Here is a 13143-nt window from a genome sequence, read left to right as displayed (position 1 = left end):
GACTCTTGGATTCATTGCCACATGTGATGTTACCTGAGATAAGTAAAGAGACCAGCAACATCCTTTAACAGTATTATCAAACCAGCCATATTTAAATATTTGTACCAAATACTGTACATTTTATACAATAAATACTGTTTAAAAAAAAAAGTACTAATTCAGCTGTGGAAAGGTTGAACTCCTGGGCATGCACTGTACCCAGAGCTAAAAGCTGTCATTGTGTCCATGAATGGAAAACAAATAAAATCAATAGTATGGAAAAACAAGTAAGAGTTAATTAAAAGCAGAAGGTACATCAGCGAAAATGCGCATTCATCTGCCTCAACATGAGGTCTAAAGCCAACTCAGAGAACCACACACACAAACACAAAAAAGCTCAGGTCTTGGTCACAGAGCTTCAGTAACATGTGAATGGAGAACTTGAGAAGCTCAGCGAGTAAGAGTCTCATCTTCAGCTCCTCCTCCACGATTCACTGTCCCGTCTGAGTGCTTTGCTCTCTGCACAGATGCGTGCACTGTTATTACTCCTGCCACTCGCTTGAATTTCTCCACTCCGGCTATTATTAGCTGCCACAGATATCCAAGGCCACAGACGCTCCCTCCATCAGCCGTCACTTAGCCATCGTGTCTGGCCTGGAAGTGAACAGCTTTGGGTTTGGTGAGCTAGTGCTAAAGAGGCTCAGGCTGCACTGTGGTAAAATGAAAACGTTCGATACACTAACAACACAGTTCTTGGGGTTAAACCAAAGCATTTGATATATATTTTTCCCCACAAAAATGATAAACCAGGAAAAGGAAGGAGAGAGAGAGAGAGAGAGAGAGAGAGAGAAAGAGGTTGAGCAGAAATAAATAGAGAGGATATTACTACTTGGGAGAAATCCAAAATATTTACCTTTTGGAGACTGGTAGGATTGAGCTGTGTCTTATCAATAATTTTTATGGCCACCTGCAGGAAAGGGAGGAGACAAATGATATTTTTGCGACCCTGCAACAGCAATAAACTAAAATAGAAAAGAGAAAAAAAAGACTTCCGAATCTCTATGTCTGAGGCTAACACTGTTCATACATAATACATCAAAAATACATTCAAAATTAAATAAAAATCTGATTATATTTTTACATTCGTCTGTTTAACACTCATTCGATCTGACAGAGTTCATTGTGAAGGAGGAAATGGATGAGTGGGAAAGACTGGGAAGATAAATGTCTGGAAAAAAAAAAAGATCCAGGCAGAATGAAAGCCCCTGGGCTGAGCGATGTTTAAAGCTCACCTCTCGACCCGTGAGGATGTGTCGCGCCAGTTTGACCTTGGCGAAGTTGCCCTTGCCGATGGTTTTGAGCAGCCGGTAGTTGCCGATATGCGGCTGCTCGTCGGCGCAGGAGGCGATGGAGTTGCGGCATCGAGCCCCGGAGCGGCTGGATCTCGTGGCACCATCGTTCCGCCCGTCGGTGTGAGAGGTGTGCTGGAGATACAACCCAGACAAAATCACAGCTTAGTGTCAGAGTTCAAGACACTCCTAAATGTCACACACTGGCAGATACAACCATACACAGTACCACATGCTTTCCAACTGTCTGGGTCATAAAAACAGAAATTAAACACAGATTATAATTAGTTATCATAAAAATGCATATAATCACACGTACAAGCAAAAGGCAAAAATATACAGATAATATATAAACATATATGCAAACATAGAAGAGTAGGAATATTGTGAATAAAATGCAACTTAAATATTAAAGTGCAATTTGTTTGCAATTACTGCAGTATTCGCTGTAATCAACACACAACATGCTTTGCAGTTATTGTATGAAATGATCAATCCAGATTAAGTCAAATCCCCACAATAATATATGCCTGAAGAGTAAAGTGATAGAAATGTTACTTCCTGTGTGTGTGTGTGTGTGTGTGTGTGTGTGTGTGTGTGTGTGTGTCTAACACGGACTGTAGTCAGCAGCTGAACACAAGTGCTACAACATGCAAATTTAACCGCATTCGATTAAAACGTCTGACCTATGACTAGATAAAATCCAAAGAAACCTTTCCCTCAACTCAGAATTCCTCCTCGTAAGCTCAGGGCCGTCTACTTTACCCCAAATTCAACACACTACCTCAAATCAACATGGTCCCGGAGCATCAACAATACACAAAGCACTGACTAGACAGTTTGTTGTTTTGAGATGTGTTACTCATCACAGTTAACTGGCTGGAATGTTGCCAACAAAAGACAACCATGGAGATCGACTGCACAAAAGGGATAATGCCTTAAATGAAGCAATTCCCAAAATCTGACTTCCCGTTTCCGAGGTAAGACAAATGCAGAATTAGTCTAAAACTAGGACGGTGTAGCCTTTCAGTTACACCCTCACAGAACACACGTCATAACGAGTAGTGTGCGACTGTAGATCTGAACAGAATCAGGGATTTTACCATCAGCCACCCAGCAGACAGCAAATCAACAATGGGGGAAATAATAAATCCAGGATCGAGAGACAGGAAAGCAGATTTCAAAAGCATGCGACTCTCAGTGGAACCTTGCTTCAAGCACTTCAGCATAATCCAAATAGATCGTGCTGTACAGTAAAGTGCTAGCTGAAATGATCCATCTCTTGTGCTTGCTCAACTCGTGACAAAACAGAGCAATGAAAGATAACGAAGTGGCTACGAGCTTAACCAGCTTCTCAGTATGCTGACAAAACAGAAGGAAATATTTCCCTAATGGTACTTTTTCATCTAACTTGTCAGTAATCTCTGTTTGATCTAGGAAAGTGGATATGCTGCTTATTTTTAAAGATTTATATTTGTAGTTTGTCTTATCATCTGTTCATATTTGCCATTGCAGCAGACAACAGAAAATTCTTCCCATTTAAAGAAATCACTATACTGCTCACAAAAATAAAATGCATTTATAACACAAGGAACATTTTGAACAGATTGACAGCAAGTTAAAAGAACTGTTTAGTACAACAGTTTTTTAGTACTCGCTAAACTCAAACGTTGTGGCCATTGTGTACAAAACAGACTACAAAAGGTTTACGTTTCTGGTGCAAATAGCTGCAGAGGTCCTTGTTTACAGTAGGGCAGTGAATCCAGACTTAAAAATCAATAGGGAATTGTGGTGTTGACTGACACTGTGCTGACAGATCGTTCAGCGATATGATGAAGCGTCAATGTAAATGATAAAACCCGGTCACACAAACAAAAACACAATCATATTCTATTTATATAAATATCGTTCAGGTCAAGCGGGGAAGTGGTTAAGGTGTTGGACCACTGATTAGAAAGTTGTTTGAATCCCACATCCATCAAGCTGCCACTGCTGGACCCGTGAGCAAGGCCCTTAACCCAAAATTGCTCAGTCCCCTCTCAAAAATGAGATAAAATGTAAGCCGCTCGGGATAAGGGCGTCTGCCAAACGTAAATGTAGATGGCGCCGTGTTAGCAGGGGTGGGAATCTCTTGACTGATCGATTCTTTAATTCCGTACGCATCTTACCTCAATATGTTTACTACTTGATGCTTATAAAAGGTAAAGAAATATCTACACAGGAAGTTCAAAAAACAAAACAAAAAAAAAAACAAACCCATTGAACAAGAGTGTCTGTTACACGAATAAATTTAATAGTCATAGCTCATAAGTCAGAATGTTTGTCCTCCAGCTAGGTAAAAACCCTTCGACTTGAAATTCCTACTCAGAAACTCAGCATGTTCAGCAAGTGAAATCCAAACCGCACGACTGCTCCCAGCATCAACTTTTAAATAGGCTTTAACACAAATAAAGTGATCAGTACAGATTTCACTATTCGTAAAAAAAAAAACAGAAATTCAAAAGCAGAATATAAATCCCTACAAAAGTTCTACATGTAAATCTATCAAAGGGCAAACCATAAAAAGCAATTATTCCATCCCCTGGATAAAAGTCTAATGAGATTTTGCGGCTTCGTTTGCAAAATGTCTAAATAAAAAAAATCCTGCACCTGAAAGTACATTTCTTCCACTGGTCATGTGCTGAACTAATCTACGCTGCCATGGAAAGCTTCCAAAAACTACAACCATGCAAATCACATTTTCTTCCTAATTCAACACACAGAAAAAGTGCTCTATTATTATCTTTTCTAACCTGTTTTAAAGTTTCTCTTTGTATATGTTTAATTCGCCGTTCTTCACAAAAAAACAAACCTCAAAGCCTTGACAGAGGAAAAGTGATGTAAACAAAACTAGAGCTAAACAAATTATGCCATGCTGTTTCCTGGATTTCAGCCATGACTTCCTCTTTCTTTGAGAAACAGTATTGTGAAATGCTTTGCAGAGAGAATTTACACTTGCAAATATTATTTGAAAAGCCAATCCACCATACCAGGTTAATGAAAGCACAGCTTTAAAAGTCGCACATAGAAGTTTAACAGAGCCAGAGAGAAGAGAAGAGAACTGTTCTAAGAGAACAGAAGCATCAGATACAGCCTACAGATCAGAATCCTGGTAGCATCATCAGTCTATGCCTTCATTGGAGAGGTGTGCGGTTGCTCAGTAAATATATTCACATGCTCTGGGCTATGAACATCAAGTAAGCAGCTTGTTTCATGAGTTTATCTCCGACAGCGAAGCAGGCTGATAGAAAAATACTCAGGTGATGAAAGCAGCACTAACTGAACAGTGACAAATGTTCTCCCAGTGGCATCGACTTCTGTTTTGAAGTTTGGGGTAATAACAGAGTGTTGTCCGCTTGTTGACATTTTTAGACTGAAGTGACAAGTAGTGTCATTGGCGATACTCAAAATTGCATTAAGACATTGAGACAGCTTAAAAAAACAAAAAACAAAAAAACAAAAAGTGAAGCCCTCTACAAAGATGGCAGAACCTTCTAGGAAGACAGCTATCCCCATCAATCACAACATTAAGATAAGTGATTAGACAGAAACCACTCCTGAGTAAAAGGCTTAAGAAAGACACTTACAGGATGAGGAAAAATGATTCTCAGGCCTGCTGAGACAATAAAATGGATCATTCTGGGTTAATAAAGTGGCTAAGACCACCCCTGCATTGGTGAAGCATGGTGGTGGTGGTATGCATGGGCAGGAATACTGATCAGGACTGAGGATAGAATGAATGCAGACCAAAAATGAAAAGGTCCTTGAAGAAAACATGACCTCAGACTGGGGTGAAGGTTCATCTTACAGTATGACCACAAACTGAAGCGTACAGCAAAGACAAACCGCCGGAGTTGCTCTGTGACAAGCTTCTAAATGCCCTTGAGTGGTCCAGCTAAAGCCCAGACTGTAACCTCTCTGGAGATGGCAGTTCCCAGATGCCCACCATCGGATCTGGCTGAGGTTGAGAGGATCGGTCAGGACGAATGGGAGAAACCCAAATGCAAATCTGATAAACTTTCCCAAGACGACTCAAAGCTGTAACAGAAATGATTCTACACTGTACCAAATAAAGGGTCTGAACAGTTAACTAATGAAAGATTTCTGGTTTTGATCTGTAATAGATTTGCAGAACTCATTTTTGTTTTCTTCAATATGGATCATTGTGTTTAGATTAAAAATAAAGAAAGAGACTCTTCTGAAATGGCAAAAACCACAACATTAAGCTATACACCAATATTTTTTCATCCAACTCCATAACTGCAGGTTCCTTTCACTGGGACAATATAAAACATAATAAACGTAAACATAATAATAAGCAAATAAATCAAAGCTATGGGATATGAGCTACAAGATAAACATCACCACAATACTTGCTTTTTCAACAGTTAATAATATGCTTAATATAATTTGAGGACAGTGGCAGGGCTTGGGGTCAAACAACTGGTAGAAAATCGAACAGGCAACGATTTCTCTACCATATCTCCCTGTGATAAACCAATGCCAATCCATCTAGAACAGAGCTGCCCAAATTAGCACATAAATCGTTTAGGCAGCCAGCTGAGTAATATCTGATGAAGGCTGACAGAAACACATGGCCACGGTAAAAGGGAGCTGACAAGCATAAGTTTAAAATAACCATAAAGATGAGGTAAGAAATATGAAAATAATACTTGTGACAAGACATTGCATGCATCCCTGTGAGCAACGTTAGTCGCTGTGATCGTGTCCTGACTGGAAGAGGTAATGTGTTTACGTTGAAGGCAAAATAAATCTCATTTCGCTAAGAATTTTAGATTCCATATAGCTGGATAGATGATCTCAACACCACCACATCATCTTCAGGGAGAATTTTCCAGCATGTTGACCCTGAAGAGGCTACGTAACCATTCAGCCCTACTTAGACTAATTATATCATATCAGGAAGGAACAAAACGCAACATTAATTTGTTTAATTGTTATATTCCGTTAATACCACAGCATTTAGATTTATTTTTTTAACTGGAGTCATACTTCTTATCCGTTTGTTAAATCTCTTAAACAAGTCATCACTTTCATTATAGCATCTATAAAGGTTCCATCACTTTCTGGGTAAGTTACTAACACCAACCCAAATACAATTCCTGTGATGGAAAAGCACTGACACTGTAGATTCCTTCCATAAATGTTATGCTTGTCTTGTTAAATAATACAATTAAATCTGTTTATTATAAGGTTTACATTATGTCGTGCATCCATCACACAAGTCCCTGTGAATTAGCTATAGAAACGACATCTTACTGAAACAAGCTCAATAACATGAACAACATCTGAACAACCAGAATTCAGCAGCACTGTGGTATAAATGCTTGCCAGTATTTTCCATTATCCACATTTAAGGAAAGAAAATACTGGCGGTGTTTATTAGGATGATGAACCAATCCTGACACGTGTCTACAATGCCATGAAATATCCACCAATTGCACCAAAACACGAGTCTGCTCATGTTTTTCTGAGCAGGAAAGAGGGCAATGTGAACAGGAATGATCGGTGTGAGGACGTTTATGCGAATGGTTTTAATGGCAGTCCTGCAGGAACAGACCTGAAGCTCATGTTAAATTGGGAGACATTTGTCAGATAAAGCGTGTCCAAATATTACTTATCGTGAGGACGATACTTTATTTTCGTCGTCTATCATTTTGATATTCGGAGAATATTCTATATTCAGGATACTAAACCTGTATTACAAAATATTCCACCTAAAATATGTACTACACATTTTTAATTCTTAGTCTAAGCATTATCACGTTTGGTTACGTCTGAAACGAGTCTCTAGTCTAATGCTCCAGTGGCTACTATTTCTGTGGAGCCCTCATTTCCAGTATTCAAAATTAGAGGAATAAAAAAAAATCTGCACACAGCCAAGTAGGACAGCAGAAAATGCATTATAGTATATAACCTTCTACAGTCTTTTCAGATGACATACATCACTTAAACACAGTCCTACTTTCTAGCCTGACCTTAACTAATAAAAACAGAAAAAAAGAGCCATTTCATTTACGCCTGAAATGCTGCATGTTCCAGTCTATTAAAAAGCTTTTATACTAATAATCCCTGCACTCTGAGTTTACTGCAATTCTCTTTACGATGAAATTATAAACACTAAAGCTTGCACTCGTCTACTGCTTCAAACCTGGCACAGAATTAAATCCCTAGACATTTGTCCTTGATTACTTCAGAGTAAAAGAACACCCAAATAAAAACTTACTATGGTAATGCGGTGTCTCTTGACCGAATGCGAGCCCTTCATGTTAGCATTAATTATGGCATCCAAACAGGCGAGCGCTTCGTTTTTGGGGACGCTGGCTGCTCATCGATACACACACACACACGGACTGATGCTCATGTCTGCACCCTATCCTTAGATTTTTGTGAGAGAGGGGAGGGCTGAGGTGCTCCTCGCTCCGTAGAGCCAACAGCTGGCTATTAACACTTACACGCTCCATCAGCCTTCAGAGGAACCACCACGCTGCGTAGACTTGCACATATTCTTTCATCACAGTGATCCTCACACCATGTCAGAGCAGCAAAAGTCTGTCTTGGAGTTCATTTTTCTTTTTCTTGTCTTAATTCCCCGTCTCTATTTGACAATGAAAGTACAAATGTACTTTTGCGACCACTGGGTTTTCTTTTAAAAATAATGTTTAGTGTCCCAGGACATCATTTTTAGGATCCCAGGACATCAAACATAACTAGATTCTCACTTTCAACCTCCAAAGAATTTATGGACATTATTACAGACTTCATAACGTACAAGTCTGACAAGTCATTAGGACAAATGTACCTATAGTATTCCTTTTCTTAACACAGATTTTGAGGAAATGTAAAGAACTATATATGTACACACACCTGGCTATCACAGCAATAGGTGTTTCTTCCCTGAATTGTTGTATAGAAAGTCTTTGTATGGTGTAGAGTTAAAATTTCCCTTCAGTGGAACTAACAGGGTCAAACCTGTTCCACCATGACAATGTCCCTGTGCACAAAGTGCGCTCAGTGGAGACCATGGTTCGCCAAGGCTGGAGTGGAACTGACCTCAACACCACTGAACACATCTGAAATGACCTGGAAGGCCACCTACCCCTCAGAGCTCCTGTCACAACATCAGTACCGAATCTCACTAATGCTCTTAATGAGTAAATCCCCACATCCACACGTCAATTTCTAGTTGTAGAGGTTATTTATTTTAACGCAATCTGAACTGAGATGTTACAAAAAGCACATGTGGATGTGACGGTGAAATTTCCACAACGTGTTTATTTTAGGGAGCATAGTGGTACATCAGGTAGCCACCTCACAGCTCCAGGGTCTCTGGTTCAATCCTAAGCTTGGTTTACGAGATTTTCTGAGCATGTCCCCCCTGTGACCATGTTCTCAGGTTCATCTCACCTCCCATAAACATGCATGAGCACTGACTATGCTGAAATTCCCTAGCTGTGAATGACTGATGGTCTGCAGTGGACAGGTGTATCATTTGGGGTGTATTCCAGCCTCACACCCCAGGTCTCTGTGGTCTACTCCGAGACTCATGAGGTCGATTCATGACGATGCACTGTAATTTGATGATATAATAATGTTTCAAATGCAATGTAAAAAAAAGCCTTCCCAATATGAAGGTACATAGGACATCACTGACTTTCTTACAGATCTTCAATCCCAAGTATTATTTTAAAACTTGGGATACATTTAGAGGAGGACAATCTCAATATTTGCTACACTGTAACGTCAAAGATGGGATTTCTGGGACCTGGTGACTCTGTAAGGCTCATACAATGGCTTTTTGTGTCAATATGACTTAATGAACATTAAAAAACTCAGCTAGTGGAACAGTCGCACGGGAACTTCCTCAGCACGCGCCCTGTGCGCCTTGTTCAGTGGCACTAAAACAACCATCTGAGGAAATACGAAGTTAATAAAAGTGTGTCCCCCAAAAAAAGTTTCATCCTTACGCATTATTGACTGTGAGACAAAAGAAAATCAGTGACAACGATCCATCGATATACTTACATTTTCCGTGTCGCGCTCATTGACTGTAGGTAGTGGTGTTCTCGTTGACATTTTAACGCGTCTCGAGCTCCAAAGTGCTTCTCCTTTCCAAGTGTGTCTACTCGCAGCGCCTCGGTCCAAAGGAAGAGTGGAAAGCAGCTTTCCGACAGCTGATGCAGACCATGGAAGAGACCAGCTTCAACTGCGATCCGAAGACGAACTTTCAGCACAACAAACGCCGGAAGACGCCGCCACTCCGGATTAATAAAGTCATTTATCGAGCCGCATTACACCACACAGCGCTGGATGTCCAACCGGTGGCACAGAACACAAACTTCTGCAGTGTTGAGCATGCGTCCACCATAACCGTACGCCAAAGGTGTCCGAGTGGCTTAGAAAGTGACCACACGCTGTCAGATCAAAAGTTGTTAATGAAACCAAGCCCATACAGTTGAAACAGGCCCACCGAACTGCACACGGCGTTCAGACGAGAAGGAGGAGGGGACTTCAGCTTATAATCGCTTACAAAGGCCTGCTGACGATTTGGGAAGTTAAGTGAAGTTCCTGCAAAATGTCCAGGATCTGAATAGCGACGCCACCCTATTTCTGGAAAAATCACGCTCTGGAATCCCCAAGTTTTGCTTCAGTTCCACCCATCCCAGAAACTAAGGGTTGCCTGTAGCTAGGCTGATGAATCCAAGATGGCCGCGTATTTGCTAAACAGCGCTAAGCCGAGCCCAGTGCTGCCGGAGGAAGTGATGAAAGAGGCGGCTTTAAAGCTGATTGGCGCTCCGGCAGCGCGAGGGCTGTTTGGTGTTGCTAGGGTGATTATATGGACAGACAAAAAGCAGCTACCTTTCACCTATATATATATTTATATTTATATATGTGTATGTGTGTGTATATATATATTACACCAACCATGCATAACATTATGACCACCTGCCTAATGTTGTGTTGGTCCCCCTGTTGCTACCAAAACAGCCCTGACCCGTCATGCACTGTGTATTCTGACACCTTTCTATCAGAACCAGCATTAACTTCTTCAGCAGTTTGAGTAACAGTAGCTCGTCTGTTGGATCGGATCACACGGGCCAGCCTTTTCTCCCTACATGCATCATTGAGCCTTGGCGACCCATGACCCTGTTGCCGGTTCATCACTATTCCTTCCTTGGTCCGCTTTTGATAGATACTGACCACTGCAGACCGGGAACACCCCACATGAGCTGCAGTTTTGGAGATGCTCTTATCCAGACGTCTAGCCATCACAATTTGGCCCTTGTCAAACTCACTCAAATCCTTACACTTGCCCATTTTTCCTGCTTCTAACACATCAACTGTGAGGATAAAATGTTCACCTGCTACCTTCTATATCCCACCCATCTTCCTTTTATTATCCTTTTATGATTTCCAAATAATCTGAATTTCAACGCATTCCCTGTTATTCATAGCTATGGGAATTCTGCAGAACAGAAATATTTCCTACCTGACCATACTCCTTTACAGGAACTAGGGAACCATTTGGGGGTCTTTTGAGTGCTCATGACTAAACTGTGCTGCATCACAGATGCCATGTGAGAACAGCTTTTCTATTGTCTTATGCTTGGGTGGATATTGTGATATGTCATAAATGATGTTTTATGACTTGATGATCTGAAGACTTAATATATATTGTGAGATTGCAGTGAATAATTCTTAACAAGTATCTGACACTCACAGGGTTCCACAGCTGACAAGGGTGTGGCCACATGTGAAAAACACCCTTGAAACAAGATTTCCTGTCCCGCTTGTTAGAAATTGCAACTATAAAGCCAATGTTATGTTGCCGTTCATTTTCTCATGCCAAGAAAGACATTTTTGGCAAATAAATCCTTGCCCTACACATACAGTAATTAGCTTGTGTCTAAAAACCTGGAGGATGCTTCTGCTATTCTATTGAATAGTCAGTATAAAATGGTTAACATTCATATTTTGCCTGTGTTTTATCAGTACCGATTATATTGTGGCATCGTACTATATTAAATTGCATAGCAACACCATGGCCTTTACTATTATGTGGTGTATGGCAAGTTATACATGTACATATAAAGATCTACCATCAACAAGTGAGTGAGAGAGAGAGAGAGAGAGAGAGAGAGAGAGATTTGCTTTCTCACGAGAAAAAAATGAACCTCACTTCCTGTGTGGTTGAGTAGTCATCAAGAAAAGACAAGAAAACACCCAACTGTATTGGAAACAAATATATATCCTTAAATTTTTGGTAAACAAGCTTTACATATTCTTGTAAAATAATCTTTACATATTGGTTTAAAATGACAAATTTCTTGGCCAGTATGTTGTAAATATCCACACATAATCTTTTAATTGTAGTATCCCAGGAAGCTGCTATTGCACATGTGGCTTCACACATCTGTCACCTTTTCTGTCACATCATCTGGAGGACAAATTGCGTATACAGAAAACTGCAATTAAGTGAGTTATAGTTGCTGCATTAGCAAAATAAAGTGTAATCTGTTTAGAAATGTTGGAGCTGCATGCATGTTTAAAAATGGGGCTTTATGTGATACTTGGTTGAAACAAACAAGCTATAAAACCTCACCTTCGAGAGAAACCTCACTTCACCTTCGAGAGAAACCATGCACTTTATATATAACATTTTTTATACAGCAGTAAAATGATCAAATAATGATTTCCAAAATGATTATAATTTCCACATAGTTTTTTTGTTGTTCAAGTAAATGAAGTTATTCATGGCTCTCTACCCCCCTCTAGTGGCTGAAAACATTTTTATTTTATTTTATTATTACGAATATTTTTTGCTATTGTTCAGCCTTCTTCATTTCTTTTGCATGGTGTAAAAAATGGAAAGACATAAAAATGGCAAACTGTTTTATATTAAGGCCAAACACTTTGTATGATATAAAACACAGTCCTGTGCTAGAAACCAACAGAGACATTTCAGAAATTGTGGTAATATCTAATGCTTCATGCTTCATATTGTATTTTTCCCTTAGTGTGTGTTCCCCCCTCTATTGTACCACACAGATTCTAAGACAATGACACTACAGGTAGAGAAAAGTATTTATCAATAATTTTGTATCAATAATTTTCACATTTCTATTTATTTATTTATTTGTTTGTTTTTAGCACTTGCATTCATGAGCCACATTTATAACTTTTATGCTGTACAATGCGCCTCTGCGGCTAAATACAATGTTTACATAATTCTATAACACACAGTAAACAGCAGTTATTTTATTTCTGTTTATTTAGATCCTGCATGTATATATTTTCACTTCTTCATTTCCTGGATACCTTCACAATTTCTTTTTTATCAATTATTTAATCTATGGTTCTATTTCATATAATTTTATATTTCTATTTTCTTGAATATTGTTAATAGTCTGTGGACGTTTCTGGTCTGATTATTATAATTCTTTGTATGTGTCAGATGTTCAGTGAGAATTGATTGAATTCAGATTCTGATTCTATCCTTAATTCAGAGAAATTTCCCAGAATGTTCATTATTGTTGCATATTATATTGGATTTATTGGGGGCGCAAGTTGCCACTGTTGGGCCCTTGAGCAAGGCCTTTAACAATCACTGTATTATAGCTGACCCTGTATGCTGACCCCAACTTCCAAAGATGGGATATGTGAAGAAAGAATTTCACTGTGCTCTAATGTATATGTGACAAATAAAGACTTCTATCTATCTATTCTTTTTTATTATTATTATTAAGGTTGGATT

General features: G+C 39.4%; 1 protein-coding gene across 3 annotated transcripts in view; it reads right to left on the bottom strand.

The window, feature by feature from the left end:
- The window catches only part of mark3b (MAP/microtubule affinity-regulating kinase 3b), a 47334-nt gene extending 37221 nt beyond the window's left edge, over window positions 1-10113 (bottom strand). Inside the window, exons 1-3 of one of the 3 annotated variants that reach the window (XM_058379056.1) lie at window positions 9414-10113; window positions 1272-1463; window positions 893-946 (exon numbers count right to left, since the gene is read on the bottom strand). In XM_058379056.1, coding sequence (XP_058235039.1) covers window positions 893-946; window positions 1272-1463; window positions 9414-9464 — 297 coding nt within the window. In that variant the 5' untranslated portion in view covers window positions 9465-10113. The remainder of the gene's footprint in view (window positions 1-892; window positions 947-1271; window positions 1464-9413) is intronic. The other 2 variants (XM_058379054.1, XM_058379055.1) reach the window with 2 other exon arrangements.
- Window positions 10114-13143: the final 3030 nt, after the last annotated feature.

Source organism: Hemibagrus wyckioides, linkage group LG25 (genome assembly GCF_019097595.1).
Source record: "Hemibagrus wyckioides isolate EC202008001 linkage group LG25, SWU_Hwy_1.0, whole genome shotgun sequence".
NCBI lineage: Eukaryota > Metazoa > Chordata > Actinopteri > Siluriformes > Bagridae > Hemibagrus > Hemibagrus wyckioides.
This window is presented reverse-complemented; position numbering and strand designations above follow the sequence as displayed.